The 18,203-nt window shown below is 43.1% G+C and overlaps 1 protein-coding gene across 1 annotated transcript in view; it reads right to left on the minus strand.

Annotated features, from left to right (window-relative positions):
* The window catches only part of DVL1 (dishevelled segment polarity protein 1), a 23,637-nt gene that overhangs the window by 4,991 nt on the left and 443 nt on the right, over positions 1-18,203 (minus strand). The window contains exons 2-11 of the mRNA XM_010192084.1: positions 13,543-13,636; positions 12,453-12,522; positions 11,537-11,676; positions 11,137-11,213; positions 10,607-10,674; positions 9,291-9,440; positions 4,949-5,080; positions 4,475-4,642; positions 3,793-3,999; positions 8-124 (exon numbers count right to left, since the gene is read on the minus strand). Of these exons, the coding sequence (XP_010190386.1) occupies positions 8-124; positions 3,793-3,999; positions 4,475-4,642; positions 4,949-5,080; positions 9,291-9,440; positions 10,607-10,674; positions 11,137-11,213; positions 11,537-11,676; positions 12,453-12,522; positions 13,543-13,636 (1,223 nt within the window). The remainder of the gene's footprint in view (positions 1-7; positions 125-3,792; positions 4,000-4,474; positions 4,643-4,948; positions 5,081-9,290; positions 9,441-10,606; positions 10,675-11,136; positions 11,214-11,536; positions 11,677-12,452; positions 12,523-13,542; positions 13,637-18,203) is intronic.

The raw sequence follows: 18,203 nt of genomic DNA on the forward strand, positions 1-18,203 counted from the left end.
CCCCCGCTGCGGGCGGTGTGGTCGGACTCGCTGCCGCTGCCAGCCGATTTGCGGTCCTTCTCTCTGCCAAGAGCTCTCCTGCTGTTCTCGCTGTTGCTTCGGTTCGAGCCGCTGCTTTTGCTTCCTAAAGTCCACGAGCGAAAAGGAGACAGAGAAAAGCAGAATTAGCTCAGGTTCATTGCTGTCTCCCACCATCAGCTCCTGCCCAAACCCCCAGATCCACGTATGGCCACTGTAATGGCAACAACGATGACAAAACCAGGCCTGAACGTGCTGTTGGTGGCTTATGGGATTTAGCAATGGGAACTGATAGAACAAAGCTGACAAGGTTGTGCCATGCACAGGTACACGTAGACACCTTAGAGCTTGCACAGTGAAAGCAGCAGCTGGCCTAGAACTACTGCCTGAAAACCATCTGCTCTGCTGCCACCCCACTGATGGAGAGGGGAGGAGCAGAACCAGAAGGAAGCAGCAGGTATTTGGGTTTTGTCTCAAGCAAATGATGTTCAGTCTGATTGTAACTGTCTCTGTCTTTGATGTCTTCTATTGGCAAAAGCTTTTCAAAAAGAAACTCATTTGCCTTCCCTTAACTCTGTCCTGCATCATGTCTTGGTTTTCTTCCATCTGTAAATGGAGATATCAACGTGGGTTCAGCTGCCTCCACCAAATACTACAAAGATTCACTAAGGTGAGCTTTTTGAAGAGGTAAGGTGCTCCCTGAGCTGTCATTTCAAATGTTTCATAGCAATCTTGTAAAAACAAATAAGAGAGGAGAAACTACTTGTTAGCAGGTTGACTGTCGCGGCCTTTGCTCCAAAGAAAAACACAGATATTCTCTCCAAGAAACATCTTTGTAAGCTCTCTGGTGTGGCACATTGTTCACAGTGGAAGAAAAGCACTATTTTATTGGAGCCCTTCCACAGCTAATATCCCTCAGCCTTTATCTTATGGTGCATTCTGTTGCCACCCATCCAAATCCTGCAAACCTTACCCAAAGTCATTATTCCTGGCAATCCATCACGCTGCTACTCCAGACTTCAGTATACCTGGAGTAGCAGCTCCAGCTGATCTGCCAAGACTCCAAGAGGTCAAGTGGTTAAATGCAGACTTCTTATCTCAGAGGAACCTGGCTTTCTGCAGCTGCCCTTCAAGCTGATTACATGGCAGAAAGAAAATAGAGAAACCATCTACCAGTCTGCCTATGAATAACAGCAGCACAGCCGTTCTCCTCTGGTCATGCTGAGGTTCACTGTCTCCTGACATGCCTTTAAATCCTGCCACAGAACGAACAATCAGAAAGTTCTTCCAAGCCTTGAGTTTAAATGCAATCTAACAAGAGTGCCACCTCCTTGGCAGCTGGGGACTGCCCTGTCTTGGAGACACAAAGCCCAGCCTAAAGCTGAGGCTTGAAATGCTGCTAACTTGACACAACCACAGCAGTGTTTGCTTCCACCTAAGGCCAACTTTAAACCTAAGTGTCATAAAATAGATTTAAAGAATCTGTACAGCAAGCATCTCCCAGAACAGGGATGTGACTCTGATCTAAGCACTAGGGTGACAGAGATGATGTTTTGCAGAGGAGCTGGTCCTCATGCCAGTGCCTGTCCCTACAGCAAACCTGCACAAGCCTTTAAAATAACCTAGGACTTGGGTACCACAAGCTCGGATGAAATAAGCAGCAACCTAAACTGGAACAGAGCCTTGAACAGGACTGCAACATCACAGAAAGCTTTACTAGATCTTCCTCCCCATCTGTTGCTTGCCACAAGGCAGTCTCAGTCTGTGTCTTGACCCAAATCTTAGACTTTTGTCTGTAATTATCAGCAAATACACTGCATTCATCTCAAAAACCTGTGACATTCACAGGGCTCTGAAGCAGTCTTCTTGTTCACCAGATGAATTCAGTTACACTGTAACATTGCACCCAGAAGAAACCCAATTGTAACACTCTGTGTTGAGTGGCCAATGCAACCTTGTGTCCCTGTGCTCCCAATACCTGCCCCAGACATCTGCACACTGCTCAAGTGCTTTTCAGTAAATGAGCAGTGTAAGGGCACTGGAAGACAAATCTAATCCACATGGATGACATCCAACTACTAAATGAGGAGCTGTGATTATTTATTTAGCTATTTTATGAAGAGACTGGTGATAGGCTTTTCCCATCTGAGGTATCTGATGCCGTTCCCTCTGTAGCTGCTGCAGCACAGTCACGCAGGGTTGAAAATGCCAATGCCACACTATTGGACTACTGGGTACTGAGACAGGTTGAGCGTCCAAGACAATTAAAAAGAAAAAAAAATATATTAAAGAAAAAGGAAAAATACAACTAAACATTTGGGTCACAAGAGTCTGAATGATCATGCTGTGAATTCATTATAATTATGGAGGCATTTGAAGCTTACCAATCCCCTAGAGTCAGCCATTCCTCTATGAATCCTTCAGTCTAATGCTTGCTCAGAACAAAACAAGGGAATAACAGTTACAAAAGAAGAAACAACACAGAAGTGTAGTTTCCAAAAGAAGAACAAGGAAAGCGTTGAAACCCTTCAAAATTGAACACCTTGGGGCCTTTCATAAGGCTCTCTTTAGCCAGTAACACAGGTTGCATGGATAAAATACCTTTCCTATTCCAGCAGCAGAGGTCTGCTATTCCACTGCCCACAGAACCAGCTGCCAAAAAAAATCATCACATTCTTCCCAGCACTATCAACTTGCAGTTCCTAAAACCTCTGGATACCGCCCTGAGCTTCCTCACAGACACTTCTTATTTTGAGATAAGGTGAGAAGCACTAGTGCTCAAATCTTGGGTGCAAGTTCCCGTTATGAAATTCTTCTATGCAATTTTGCAAAATCTAACTGGCTGTGGTAAACAGGAAAAAATTACATCCAAGTAACTGGATCTTCACCACAAAAACACAGAGAATCCTCACTCTCCCTTTGCTGGCAGCATTTCCAAAAGCAAAACTCACTCTGGAAGTGATTACAAAAAATAAAAATCTGTACAGCCAAAATAGATGTAATTTTGATTTACTAAAGTTTAAAGATGAAGCATAAAATTATCCCAGGGCAGGAAAGGAGGAGGTCAGGTTTTTAATCCATGCAGTATTATCTTTTTTTCCCCTGTCATATGTTACCAGAGACTCTCCTCCCTGTGAGCAGTGTTTCAGCCCTGTAAACCATCTGGCTGGCCACCTCACGCTTGAGGTGGTTTTCCTTTTGTACTGAGCATTGCAGTGGAAGCCAAGAGTGCCTTGGTTCTAATCCCTGCTCCATCAGCAACCAAACGGCCTCACTTCTAGCAATATCAAGCAACTGCAGCCCCACTGCTGGCAATGCCTCTGATTTCTAAAAAAGGAGGCTACAGTTTATCTGTTTTAACACGGTGGACAATTGAGTCATTAATGTTGGCCTGCTCAGCATTATCTGAGCAGCAGTTTACCGTGTGGTGGTGCTGGGTAAGAGAAGTACAGATGCCCATGCCACCATGGACGTGACTGGTTCCAGTTCCCCACTGGCATTTTGCAGACAGTACAGACTACAGCATAACTACAGCACGTTTCTGTTCTGCTCTACTGACTGGGTTCAAACAGCACTGGCAGTCTCAATACAGAGCTGAAAGGCTCACCCACTCCATCATATCCACAAAGGGTTTTGATTAAGCGCGGTCGCCCCAAATCCATGCAGGTAGCATACAGAACCACAAGACAGGAGCACAGACAGTACGAAGGAACTCAAGCAAATGGTTAGGGATAATGACAGCTGTGGACATAAATACCAGATGAATCATCTTACCTTCACTTTGCTGGCTCCCTGCGCTGCCGCTACCATAGCTAAAGCCTGGGTCTTGGTATGCTGGTGGGAAACATGGAGGGGGCAGAGGATACTGATACGGGTATCCTTGGCCTAAGGGCCAGGGAGCAGCAGGATGTGGAAGTGGAGCGAGGGTGTCCTGATCCGAGGCTCCGCTGGAACCATTGTTAAGGTTCAGTGCAGCCATATCTGGAAAAGAGAGAAAAGGTGAAAACTGTGTCCATACCCCGCAGCTGCCTCCTGTACGTTACTGATGGCTGACACAGGGACTCCACCTCCAGAGCTCACTCAAAGTATCACACACGGTAGGGCAGACATCACTATTTACCACTGAGCTCTGAGGTACCTTTGCAGCATTTCCGTAAGTTAAGGAGGAATCATCCCCATTTTACAGATTAGAAACTGAGTGTGTCTGTGGCATCACCAGAATTAAAGCCTGCTTTCCCAAGCCTCAGTGCAATGCCCTAATTTGATGAGTTCTTCCTTCTCTTCCAAGTGGTCTGGGTTGCTTGGTCTAACAGGAATTGTCAACCACTTGTCATGCAGCTTCAGAATAACGCCCTGTTCTGAACCACACGTGAAATCCCACAGGAGACTGCTCTGTGCATCCTGTGAGCAAATAACACACACACAGAGCTTTGCCTTCCACAGAATGGGAACTTACTGCCACAGAGGTCTCCAAAGACGTAATAGCACTGTTCTGAGAAGGTGATTTTGTTCACAGTGTGCCTGAGGTAGCCGTGTTTTAACATGCTGCTGGCGTATTTCCTAGCCTCCCGTCGGTCTTTGAAGCCTTCCACGTGTGTATAAAGCCAGTCAACCACATCTGCTCCTATAATGAGAATAGGAAGAGGAGACACAGGATCATCCAAGACAAATATTATTATTTTATTTTAACCTTCACATAGCCCATCAGTTCTACTGTGCCAAGTACTGAACGTAAATGTGAATACACAGCAATCTTTTACGCAGCGAAATTTTACAGTTATATTGTTCAACTCCTTAGAGCTGTTCACAAATACCACGTCAAGGGAATGTAAGAGGTCACGGGGGAAAAAAAAAAGTCATGTTTCTTCAGCCTATTTCCAAAAAGCCACTTTTTCCATCCCAACCTCCAGCGTTCCTTTGATCTGCTTACCTATCACTGCATTGGAGATGGTGATTTTTAACCACATCCTGTCCCGGATTTCAAGGCCTGAGTCTGGTAGCTGCATAACCTTGACAATAGTAGCCATGTCACTCTTCACAGTTAAGGGAGATTCTTCTAACTCTACAAGGAAGGAAGGTTACATGCTGCTTTGAAATGAACTGAGTCTGAAAAGAACTTCTCAGCTCCCAAACCGGATGAAACGTTTCAAACACAGCTTTACCAACAGATGCATAAAAAAGATACAAAGGTTCCCAAATGCACCCTCATCAGTGGCACAAATTCCAGTATTTTTACCAGTTCTTCAGGTTCCTCAGCAGCTGTCACTGCTCCACTCGTATTTCACACTCTGACGGGCAGAGCTGGTTCACCACAGGCTTCATACTTCCCTGATCAATTTTTATAATAAAACCAGAACAGAGCCAAGATGCACCCTGCTCAACTGAGGTGCCTACTGCGCAGTCTGGTCTCTTTAGAAACTCCTTCCCCACCTCATACAGAGGCAAAGTGGGGTGAATCTGGGTCCAAAAGTCTCCCCAGTCTATAGCACCCAGTCCTCTTTCCCGCTCCCACCTTCTCAGTCCTAGAAAATTCACATTGAGCACGTCTGTGCTCTGTTTGTAGTTCAGACCCTCCTCCCCTCCCTCCTCCCAGCTCCCCACATCACCCACCTTTCAAAAGCACAAGGGAACCAATTTTGCCCTTTTCCAGCAACACAAAGTTCTGATAAAAGGTACAACAAGCATGAAACAATGAAAACTGAATATGCTTCTTTCAATCCATGCACTGGCAATACGCATGAAAATATCCCAAACCACCTATGCATGCAGTTTCAATACTTACAAAGATTGAATAAACACTATAATTTTGCTTTTGCTTTAAGTTAGTTTGGTTAGTGGCAAAAAGCAACACGTGTGTTTGGGGGAGAAAAAAACCAAAACCAAACCAATATTCAAGTAAAGTACCTGGGGAGCAATAACTTGCATTTTCTTGGAGACCTGTGATCTGCATATAAAGACCACCACCAGCCAAATGATCCAGTATTTTCTATGTCTGCTAGCTGCTGTACCAACATGAAGAATTCTAAGATGCATCTAAAATGCACCCGTTTTGGTCTGAACTCAGTCAACTGTGGGCCTGACTACCTGAGCACCTGTACAGGGACGTGCAAATCTGAGGAGCAGCACAGACAGGGACTCTCCTTTTTCTTTCTGGGGAGCAAAGCTCTCTCTCTCAGGGCTTTGGTCATCGGTTTTGAGTGGTATTTTTTTCCCATTAGCAGATCCTGGTAATAAGAGAGGTTTATCTTCCAGAAAACAAAGTAATACCAACACTGGCTTGCATCCTTACCCGAGTAAGGAAGTGCACATTTGCCCAAACAAAAAGCCCCAGGAAATTACACAGTACCTCAGGCTGAACACTATTAGGCAGAAATAGTCTGAAGTCTCAATTCAAAATCCTCTGCAGGCCATGCAAGAGAAAACCAGAACTTTCCAACAACATCTTCAGACTGCATTTTGAAACAAGTGAAACACCTCAAGTTAATCTCATGGGATGGGACAGCAGAAAGGGGTCCTGTAGTGGCAGAACAGGGGCTGGAAAAATCTACCTTTAACGGAGCAAACAAGGAGCAGAGTTTGCAACGAGTCCAACACTCACAAACCACTGGGTGAGAACCTTCTCCTGCATCAGCCAGAACACTGCTAGAGAACAAGATGCTTTTTAAAGCAATAATTACTATGAAAAACCTCAGTCTGCCTTGGCTTGAATAGTCCTGTTTTGGAAGAAACACACCTGAGAAAATAAAGAGCTAACACAGAGTAATTCCTACTGTGTGGTGGTGATTTATGTGGCCCCAAAAACTCAGCTACTTTAATCTTAAGCACCAGTGTGACAGTGGTGGTGCAAATGGTTCAGATATCAGATGTCACTTTTGATCCAGAGGCTAGAGAACCAAGGACTGCTAGGCAGAAGGAAAACAGTTATTTAGTCTGTTTACATTATCCTGGCCTTGCTACAGAGCAAAACAGTAGACATTCACAGTACTTACAACAAGGAACCACGAAACAGACTTGTCTAAGATGCCTCCATTAATTCCCTGCTTCCTCTTTCACATCCAGATACTGCAGATATTGTTATTTGTTTCAAATACCTGTGCCTCTAGCCCCAGAGGAACTGAAACAGAGAATCTTGCACTGGAAATGGAAGAGTTAGAAAGCCCCATTTTGCATGAAGCTCTTTGTTCTTTCAGATGTCAATGCACATTCTCCTCCTCTGTTCCCTCCCAGATTTGTCTTTCCTGCCAAAGAGGTTCACAGGACAGGTGCTCTTTGTGCTTAGGGTCCTGTGGTGCTGCCTGCCATGTCCGGGGAGGGTAACAGGACTGAACTGAAGGACGGAGTGTTAAGCAGAAGGTCCCAATAAATGTCAGGGTACTCCTCATTTTCTTGCATTCAGGAAAGGAAACGTTGAAAGTCACTGGCATGGAAATGAGAAGCTGTCTCCAGAAATGTGGTTCTGCTCCCAAATAACCTTTATTTTAAAAGTATGATTGAGAAGGTGTCTGTGTCCCACACTTCCCACTCACATCACTAGATATCAAGGCACGTGATACATGAGTAGTTCAAGAGGAATGTAAGTAGAGTAACAGACTCTTGTTGTTCGACAGCAATCAGCAGATACATTTGATTCCAGCAACCCTTAGTACCTGTAAGGCTGAAAACACACCTCAAGATAAAGCAGTCATCAGGTAAGTGGTTCACTTGCTTTCTACTGCAGATGTATTTCCCCTTCCATGGTGCTGCCTAATATCCAAAGAGGCACTGAGCTACTACACCTACAAAAATTCAAGAGGGGCTGTAATTCCAGGAACTATGCACTTATAAAATCTGAGAGAGGGTAGAAGAAAAGAGGCAGACACTTGTGTAGTCCAATAGGACTTAACTGGTCCCTGCAAACGCAACTTTCACTCTTCAGCCACGTATTTGTCCAGGGAAGATTCTGTCACTGATCACCAACACCAACCCTGATTAAAATCCTCAAAGTGGTGTTTTTCTCGTTCATATTGTTTTGTGTTGTTTTTTCTAAATGATACCCTCCCTTTCTTTGTGGATAAATCTTACAACACGAAAAAGTTACTCAGTCTTAAATTTAGACTCCAGATCTGACAGACACTCAGGCATCCCTTGTTAAACATGTAAGCATTTATCTGGCTTTCCCTGGATGCACACTGAGGTAGCATCGTTCCACAAATCAGATAATCTCCTCAGAACTTTAAAGCCACTTCAAGATTCCTATGTGCATATAAACAAATCCAATAAATCTCCTTGCTACAGATGAACAAATCTACTAGAAAGGTTGCATCTAGACGAGGTACTTAAGGATATGGTTTAGGGGGTAGACAGGAGCGGTTGGACGTGATGATCTCGGAGGTCTTTTCCAACCGAGCGATTCTGTGATTCTGTGATCTCTCAATTCTTCCATATTAATATTACAGGACACAAACACATCCTAATGAGACGTAAAGTGCCTCTAAACTTTCATGTCAAGTAATCAGAAGTGCAGTTTTAAATACGAACACTCTCCTGAACTAGGACTTCAGCAGACAGTGTTCTCAGAGGCACATGCTCCTTGTTTATTCATCTTGCCTCACTACCAGGTATTTCAAACCAAATGCTAGCTTTTATCCCACACTTCCATCAGAAACTAAAGGAAAAGTAAATGAAAGCAAGACTGTATCTTCCTTAACCAAAAAATTCCAAGATAAGGAATCATAACAACTTGGTTACATGGATATGACCAGTGTAGAGACTGCCACAGACAGACAAACCAGGAAGGAAGGCTGAACAGTAGCTATCATTTCATCTGGGACATTACATTTGTTTTTTCCTTGTTCAAGAAATTCTAAAAGTACAAATGAAAAAAAAGGCTACATGACTATCAACGGAAGATTTCCTAAATGATACACTAACACTATTATCCAGTGACACCTATCTGAAGTAAATTATTTAAATGTATTAAAAAACAATCGGATGCGAGGAGGAAACTCTCACATTCATCTGAGGGGATCATGTTGGAGGCCTGCCTTGTAACTTGAAAAGGAACCAGAGGCCTGAATGTGAACCCTGACAAAACACCACTGCGTTAACTTCTGACCTCTGGACAAAGGATTTATGCTCCCCATAAGAATGACAGATTTAAGAAAGCATTCAAGAGTTCTGTGGCGGTTGACGTTTTCATCGTGCTTGTGGCTGGGGTCGGTTTTGCGCACAGCTCTGCACTGCTGGCCCCGAGCAGAAGACGCCTGCCCTGTGCTGGCCGCAGTGTGACTTACTTTCCGAATCGGGAATTGAGCTTGTTAGTGAGGAGCTGGTAGATGTGGTGATGCTCATGGAGGGGCTCATACCGTAACGGGGGTACGCTCCCGTCATGGCTGTGGTATGAGAGATCCACGCTGCAGGGTCAATTGGCCTCACTGGTTCAGCTGCAAAACAGTCAGAGAGAGAGAAAAAGACAAATGGGATCAGATCTGCAGTAAACACCAGGGTCTTGAGTAAGAAGGAATTCTTGGGGGTGCATAAGTCCTTGCCATTTGGATCGCACAACTGAGAGAGCCCCAGCACGAGGGAACAAAAAGCACCTTGCCAGCAGTTGCTGGTTTCCTCCAGCAATTGAAATGAAAATTACACTCCGAGGTTAAGAAGAGATACACAGCAAGTAATTTTGAAAGCTGAGAACAAAGCTCAATCTTCTCCTGGAAAATCTGGATTACTTCTTTTCTTCTGAACTATAGTAGCTGTTATTTCACTCCCTTGAAAGATGATTCATAAAACCATAAATTATGTAAAAGAGCTCTGCCTATGTTAGGTATTTCCTCAAAATATTCCACACATTATTGCAACCTGTTTAGCCTACAACACATGCACCACTGTTTACCTTGGATGCATCTTCACTGAACAAAGGACAAGTTGAAATGCAAGCTTTCCCTGGAGCAAATCTGAAATATGTGACTTGTGGGACTTCTCTTTTGATTATGCTGGTTTTCCTAAGGGCTTTGCTGAGTGAGGTCCTGCAGTGTGCACAAGTCTATTGCAGTGATTTTAAAAGACTGGTTTCAATATCATAAGCAGAGCACTCACCAGTAGGAGGCAGCTGTGTTTGTCACATGAGGATGGATCTTTTCTCACTATTGAAAGGTTTATTAAGCCAGACGTTTTAAAACTCAATCATTTTTAAGAGTGAAACATTAAACAATGTTGTCTGCCTCAAATTTTAAAAATACTCAGTTTAAATTCTTAAGGAGTGTACAGGTGACAAAATGAGGTCTTTTAACACTTACTTATAGTCATCCTCCAAACTTTCTGTCAATTGAAAGGTTAAGATCATGAGGATATATCCTCCAAAAGGTTAAGAGCTTGATCCAAAGCCATGCGAATCAAGAGAAAAACTCTCAGGAATTCAGTGAGCACTGCACTCTAAGAGAGAGTATCTTAAGCCTCTGCCTCCCAAAACAAAAAGCAAACAGACAATACAAACAGAAGTACTGAACTTGTAGGGAACAGAAATGTGTCAGATGCCAAAACAGCTGAAAATATTCTGTAACTTGAGGGCTCCACAGGTTACCAGCAAAGAGCAGAAATACGTACTCACCCCTGGGGATGGTGAAATAACTCCTGGGAGTAGGGTCCCAGCATTTGGCTACTGTTAGGCTGATAGGTCTAGGAAGAAAGAAAACAAGTAAGATTCTTAACTTTTCCTACAAAAAACTCTCTGAAACAAACTTATTCCTATCCAAGTGGTCAAGTACATTCTGAAAATGCTTTTGAGATGCTTGTCAAAGTATTTTCAATATGTACCAGTATCAGGATGTTTCTGGCTTTCCATAGATCATGAGCACTGTTGGTGAAATCTGTCAATCAATCAGCTCTTGGGATATTAAAATGCTCATACTGTAAACAAACAGTGCACTGAAACCAGGCAACTCCTACTTTGTGTTGGTTTTGGCTGATATGTTGGAACCAGTCTCACCTTACACCATTTACACTGAGAAGTACAGAGTTGAGCTCAGCAACCACACTGGATCTTTATTGAGATCAAAATGTTGATTTCTCTGAGGTTTGCCAAACACCAGTAACTGCATACGTAGTTATAAGTAGAAAGACATTTTGTAATATGCTCACCCTGGTTTGGAGACTATTTCCCGTAAAACCCGTACTGCATCATCATTGCTCATGTTCTCAAAATTGACGTCGTTCACCTGAAACGTCGCAAAAAGCAGAGGTCAGGCTTTGCCACAGGAAAATTAAAGAGATTTTTATTGTTTGCATCCAAATTTATTTGCCTTGTAACCGTTTCCATTCCTTTGAGCAGCTGCAGAAACAGTGTTTCTCAGAGCACATCGACTCTCCAGCAGATTCACAAAGATTCATATATTTAAGTGGTAACAGTCTCTGTGACCCATTTCTCTGAACATGAATGAATTCTATTAACTGATTACTAAGTCCATGGATCTGATGGGATGAATTGAGCTGAGCCACCAATGTACAAGCCAGCAGCACGTATTTTTGGACACGGACCAACCTGCAGAAGCATGTCTCCTGGTTCAATTCGGCCATCTGCTGCCACAGCCCCTCCTTTCATAATAGAGCCAATGTAAATGCCACCATCACCCCGGTCATTGCTCTGTCCTACAATGCTGATTCCCAGGAAGTTATACTTTTCTATACAGATAGAAAGTGGAGGGTGGGGAGGGAAAAAAGCAAACAAGGTGATTGGAATGACAGTGAAGAGCTAACACCAGGCTACTTCAGTCCTGAAAAATCAGTTCTTTCAACACATCAGCTGGGCCACGTTTGACTTACAAATATCTCAGGTTACGCTATTGGTGTATGTCTGCCTGGCACGTTCAGGGATAGGCAGCAGGGAAATGCTGCTAAAGACATTGTTTTTTCATACAAGACACTGAAAAGTTACATTCAAAAAATAAGCAAGAGAAACGACACTGAAAAGACACGTCTACACCTAGAAATTAAGCACTCGATCAGCACCGGGCGATGTTTTTTCCACACAGCAGAATTTGCTGCTAGTGAAAGGTGCTGAATTGGCGTCCTGCACATTTCTATCTGGCTAAACAATGAAACTCATGAGCAGCAGAAATGCAAACCTCTAGCGCCCTTCTATTCTTGCTCCTAACAAAGTCTGAGCCCTCACTATTCCTAGAAACAAAAGCAGAACTCCACATCCTGGAGTCCCAGCTCCTGCCCTGGGCTTCTCAGGAAGAATATGGATCTGCTTGTGCAAATGGCTCAAAACTGCCCAGTACTGAAATCAAAGCACGGTAAACAGAGTAGCAGCTCTCAGCTGCCATCCCCTCTACCTCAATTTGCAACTTTCCAAATCAAGGAACTTTCTACTGGCTGCAGAGGCTACTGCACCATGACAAAATACACCTGTATCACTTGAAATTCATCATACAAATCATTGCACATCCTCTTACCCATGTTGAGTGTGACAGTGATGATATTTAGGGACATGGTAGAATCAGTGATGCTGCTGAACGAAGACGACTGCAAAATACAACAGAAAATTCCCAAGATTTTAAATGGCTCAGAATAAGACAATAAAAATAATTACTAAGGATTAATTCATCGGGAACTGATTAATAGGTTTCTGTTCGGAAGGCATCCAGAAACTATTGTGGCCTCCTCAAACTTATTCTTCATTTAGAATCTGTACTGAAACCAAAATCTGAATGTGTCCTGCACTTCCCTGAAGTGTACAAAACACACAGAGCAAGTTCCTACATTGAGGTTTCTCAACTGAACTTCACAATGAACCATTTCTGCTTCCTGACTCCGTGACTGACAGGCAGACATTTCAATACTGAAGTGCCCGCTGTAGTGTGAGTTATTACATCCACGGCTCCTCCCTGAAGAGAGGAGTGAACAACACACAATTCATCAGGAAGCAAGAAGACAGGCACTCCCCCTCCTCCAAAATGAAACACAAATGTGCTTATCAAGTATCTTCTAAAACATTACTCCAGTTCTTGTGATAAAATGTATGCATGTTCATCCTTCAATCTGTGAAGACTGATACTTATAGGAGAATGAAACAGTTACTTCAAGAAGTCTGTCCTTCGGACCACCCTCATTCTGCTGCCGTAGGACCAGCACAGAAAAGGGCATGGGAAATGATTTGCAATTTCCTATAAATGTGGATTTCTCCGTTCAGCAGAATGCAATCTCAGCAATTTATACATCAGATGTCTAACACCACGGACACCCCTTGCCCACACCAGCCAGTAGCACAATGGAGGTTCTCCTGCAGAGGCCAATTTTGAAAGAGACAACAAGAAATGCAATCACTTTACAGTAAAAGGAGAAGGGAGAGGAGAAAGAGAGTCCTGACTCCAGTGCTGCAGAACTTCAAATGTTAGGATTCAGTCCAAGATAGACCGGAGCCAAAGGGAGCCTTTCCAATGAATTCAACAGGGTGCAGATCTGTTCTGGATCCCTTCCTATTTCACATGCTACACCCAAAAAATCACAGTTCGCCTCCTTGGAAAAGTGTGGTGCCAGCCTTACCCTGTCAATCTGCCGCATCCTTTGTTTCCTCCTCCTGCGTTTGTGCTTCCGTATGAGCCGGGATGAAGTGCTTTGCTCAGTGGAGCTGCTCAACCTGAGGGAAATTGAGAGCAAATGTCAACTCCGTAAAGCTGAGCCATTTGCACTTCTCTGCACCTTGCCAAAAAAAAGGTTGATTCCTACAAATGCAGGAGAAAGTAAATCATAGACACACCATCAGCCGGCTTACAACGTATCGCTCTGCTTGCTGCTGAACTGCTGCTCGATCCCAGCGTGTGCTGTATCCCAGGAGCACAGAGAAGATGCCAGCTACACTACAGCAAGGATCAGAGAGCATCATTTACTGCCTTGCTTTCTTCTGAGAGCAAGACTGAGTGCAACCCACACCTCACCAGGCACGTACCGCCCCGATTTAACCACCCAAAGGTCAGAGGTTGCCATCTTCCACTATTTTAAATGCGGTCCAGACTCCAGGCTCATCAAAGAAAAGTTCACGCTATAAGAACAGCCACACATTAAAGTCTGCTCTGAGAGAACAACACACAACCTGGAGAATCCCTTAATATTACTTTTTGTGAGTCATGCCATGGTGCTGTTATTTTCTTCCACTGCTATCTACCTGTTAACAGGAGCTTAAGGTTGGGGCTTGAATTCAATGAAATGAAGTAGCAATTGATAAGAGCTACTACCAAATAGTGAGAGAGGGGCAGTGAATATGATTTACCTTCCTATATTCTGTTAGTTTTACTTTGTTGTGAGGTTTTTTCAGGCTCTTCAAACTTGTAAAACCTAAATGTGCCACATTCTACATAGAAATCCTTAAGATCCCCCAAGAGTTAGAAACATTCATCATTCTCATTTTACAGAATGAGACACAGAATGGATTTGCCCAAAATAATTTTGGAAGCCTGGAACAGAGCCTAGATTTCAGAGATACCAGTATAATACCACAGAGACATCTCTCTGCATTTATTAAGTACAGCATAGCAAAAAAAAAGACAAAGTAATGCTCCATCATTAACCAAGGTTATAAAAAATCCAACCTCATACAACACAAGTAATTGAACTGGCACTGTCACAAAGAAACAGCCTTTTCCCCCAGTCTCCACGTCCCTGCCTTCAGTTCCAGCCACACGCTGGAATACCTCAATCAAAACTTGATACCAGCAACCTCAAAAAGCAGCCTGCGCCATGAGATTCCAACCCACCACACTGGGAAACCCATCCTGCAGAAAGTCGGAGTGTTTTAGTGAGCACACTGAGCTGAACTGCTCAGAGGGTGTGAATCTCCTGTGAAATTCCCTTTGAGTTGACAAAACTATTCCAGGCACGTTAACCTCACACACTCCTTGTTCCCCTCCCAGCAAGGCAAATGAATTTAAAGAGCCAAGAGATGGTATTTTCAAAAGAGATCAAAAATTTGATAGGGCACGGTCTGTGGAGACAGCTCACAGCACTCGGTTTTCTGAGGCTTTACCCTTTCAACAGGAAAAGCAGAGATCTCTCAGCTGCAGGGCTCCCAAAATTGGACTTGTTCAACACTCACCACTGTTTCTGAAAGTCCCCTTCTCTCCCACAATCTCTCATTAGTAGGATTCAGCTAAAACTTCCCAGCACACACCAGTTTAGGAGAATCTGAAGAAAGGCAAGGCGTGCTGCCCACACCACAGTGAACCTGCCCGCTCTTTGAGAAGGGCAGCAAAAAGAAAAGAGGCAAAAGGCTGGGGGAGCTTTTCTGCAGAAACACAAGTCAAGCAACAAGACACCTTCAAGGGCTGTGAGAGATGTGAGGGCCCTTCTGCTGCTGATTAGAGTATGAAGTCAGTGCTTCAAACTGCCAACAAACCCTCTCCTCACAGGCTATTATATATATATATATATATGTATGTATGTATATAAACACACACATATACATAAAATAGAGATTATATATATTATATATTCTCTATTCCTCGCTGCAGCCAGAACACAAGGGTGTGAGAGCCCTGCTCTTTTGCAGGAGGAGGCAAGACTTGCCCTAGTTTTGGAGACAGCTGAGCTAGTCCGTATCAAGAAGGGCAAAACCTTAAAGTTCTAATTAATTGTATTCTAACGAGGAGTAATATTTTGATCTCTGAAGTATCGCCAGAAATAGGTAAATGTTATTACTACAGTTTGAGGAGCAAAACAAGATTTGAGCTGGAACTGTAACTGCCAATTTCCTGCACTAGCAACTGGCCAAAACCCTGACAGCGCTTCTAAGTTCTGAAGTCTAAGAAATCCCACAGAAGATACCTTTAAAAGAAGAACAAGAATTTCTCCAATCTACATTCCCCAAAGCAAGCCAAAAAAGCTAACAATTTCTTAAAGAAAGCTTGACCATATAGTTTTAAAAGAACTACTGTTAATTTCTTAAATGAAAAATAAACTATTTATTTCAGTGCATTATTTTAGTTACATTGATCTGAGAATATTGATTGCAAGTTGCTGACAATAATCCTACAGCCACAGACATTATATTTGCTAGACTTTTATTTGCTTAACAGACAATAAATATAAGACTCTTACACTACAGTTCACTATGAGCTCCCTTCATCAATCTGAAAAATACCACCAACCACCTGCAAATAACACTGATGTTCAGTTATAGCAACACTTCAGAAATAAAGGAAATGAACTATTGCACTCACACTACTTGAAAGGTTCTGTATTGTCCTGTAATATTTGTGAACAGATTAATTCACTGAAACAAGAAATTCTCCTTTCTCTCTAACTAAATGCAACTGAACTTCCTTGGACTGAAGATTCACCCTGCACTGCTCCAAGTGAAAAATAAACTAAACCAGTGTCAAACACACACAGTTAGAAAAGCATCCTCAACCTTACAACCCCTCACTTCCAAGACAGTAACATCCTTCACATCTGATTTCTCCTCTGCACGCAATCTCCTTCACGACGCAGGTTCTGGCACCACAGCAGCTGTTACTAAACAAACTTACCCTCTTCAACCGCTTTTTCCCCAGGCCGCTGCCTCCAGCAGATCTGGAGCATGCTCCATTTTCTATTTGGCTGTATTTGCCTCTAAAGAAAACTTCTCCCTGCCAGCACCATCTCTCATCTGCTGGAGCACATCATCACCCAACACAACAGCATACCTCGGAGCATTCCTCTTACTTGTTCGTCCTGCCTAGCTGGCCTGGCAGCTATTTCGTGTGCCAAAAGCTTCTGCCCTAGCCCAGAAAGGAAAAGGCCTGCGCTAGAGCTTCCAAGAGTCTCTTTCTTCTCAGGTCAGACGCAGGAAGCTTTCCTTTATTAATATAGATTTAGCTGGGTCCAGTATAACGTGCTTCAGTGGCCACCCTGACTGAGCTAACCCTGCCCCACTGCAGATCTTGCTGCCATGGAAATGATTAATTTATTTACAAGGAATAAAATCAGCTGCAAGGTGGTTGCTGTTTTTGCAGACTATTTTTTAGGGAGGGAAGGAGGGTTGGAAGCCCTAAAGGCTTTAGGAAGCCTTGGAGTGCATTCATAACTACTGATCTTGCCAACTCTCTATGCACATAAATCTCCAGGTGAAGTACAAAGCATCCAGAAGGGGAATTTTCTGTATCTTCTGGTGTTGGCAACTTCACTGTAACTGTAAAGTAAGTTCTTGAAACTATTTCAGGACCACATCTTCAATGATCATTTAGTTCCCCTTTCAATTCTTTAGAAGAAAACAGCCTTTAAACAGAATTTGAAGGAAATGCTGTTCTTCAACAGGTTTTTAAGCTATGACTAACTGCAAGATCCACTGAGTTCAATAAGCTAAAAATCTGTAAACATAGCAAATGTTTAAGTATCACAGAATCACAGAATCCCAGAACGTTAGGGATTGGAAGGGACCTCAAAAGCTCATCCAGTCCAATCCCCCTGCCAGAGCAGGAACACCCAGATGAGGTTACACAGGAAGGCGTCCAGGCGGGTTTTGAACGTCTGCAGAGAAGGAGACTCCACAACCTCTCTGGGCAGCCTGGTCCAGTGCTCTGAACAGTATCTCCAAGTATTGAAGTATCTCCAAGACGAGCTGTTCTTTTCTGTTTCCATTCTACTTAGAATTAAGTAACATCATGTTGCACCTTTTTTAGCTACAGATCTCTATGAACCACCAGAGAGCTGTAAACTTCTTGTTCTCTGACAATTAACAGTGCTCTGTCATGGGGCTACGTGGCTCATTTGGATGAACAGCAGCTCTAGAGAGTTTTCAGAGAATGCTGTCACTGCAGCCAGGAAAGGGAAGAAGATTAATTTTGATTGATTTTACATCTTTAAAAATAGGTATTTTGAATCCGAGAAACGTATTGGCTCATAAATCTTTTACGGAACAATAAAAAATACATTTAGAGATTAACAGGGATGCCTTGACATGGAGAGGGTTTTTTTTGCAAAAAGCAAAGAATAATTCACTGTCTGCACAAAAAGAAGAAAATAATTAAGAAGTCATAAATATATGGCATAACTTTGATGAATTCCTGTACTGCTCATGTGTCTCAGATTATGCAATTACATAGGAACTCGTTTACAATTCAGCTTTAGTGAAGGGCAAACTTATTAGAAACCTATGCTGAAGGTATTTCATTATAATATTCACACCATTGCTTTATAAATAGGTAGACAGTTGCACATTGCTTTGATCATTC

The sequence above is a fragment of the Mesitornis unicolor genome, unplaced genomic scaffold, assembly GCF_000695765.1.
Source record: "Mesitornis unicolor isolate BGI_N332 unplaced genomic scaffold, ASM69576v1 scaffold37359, whole genome shotgun sequence".
Lineage (NCBI taxonomy): Eukaryota > Metazoa > Chordata > Aves > Mesitornithiformes > Mesitornithidae > Mesitornis > Mesitornis unicolor.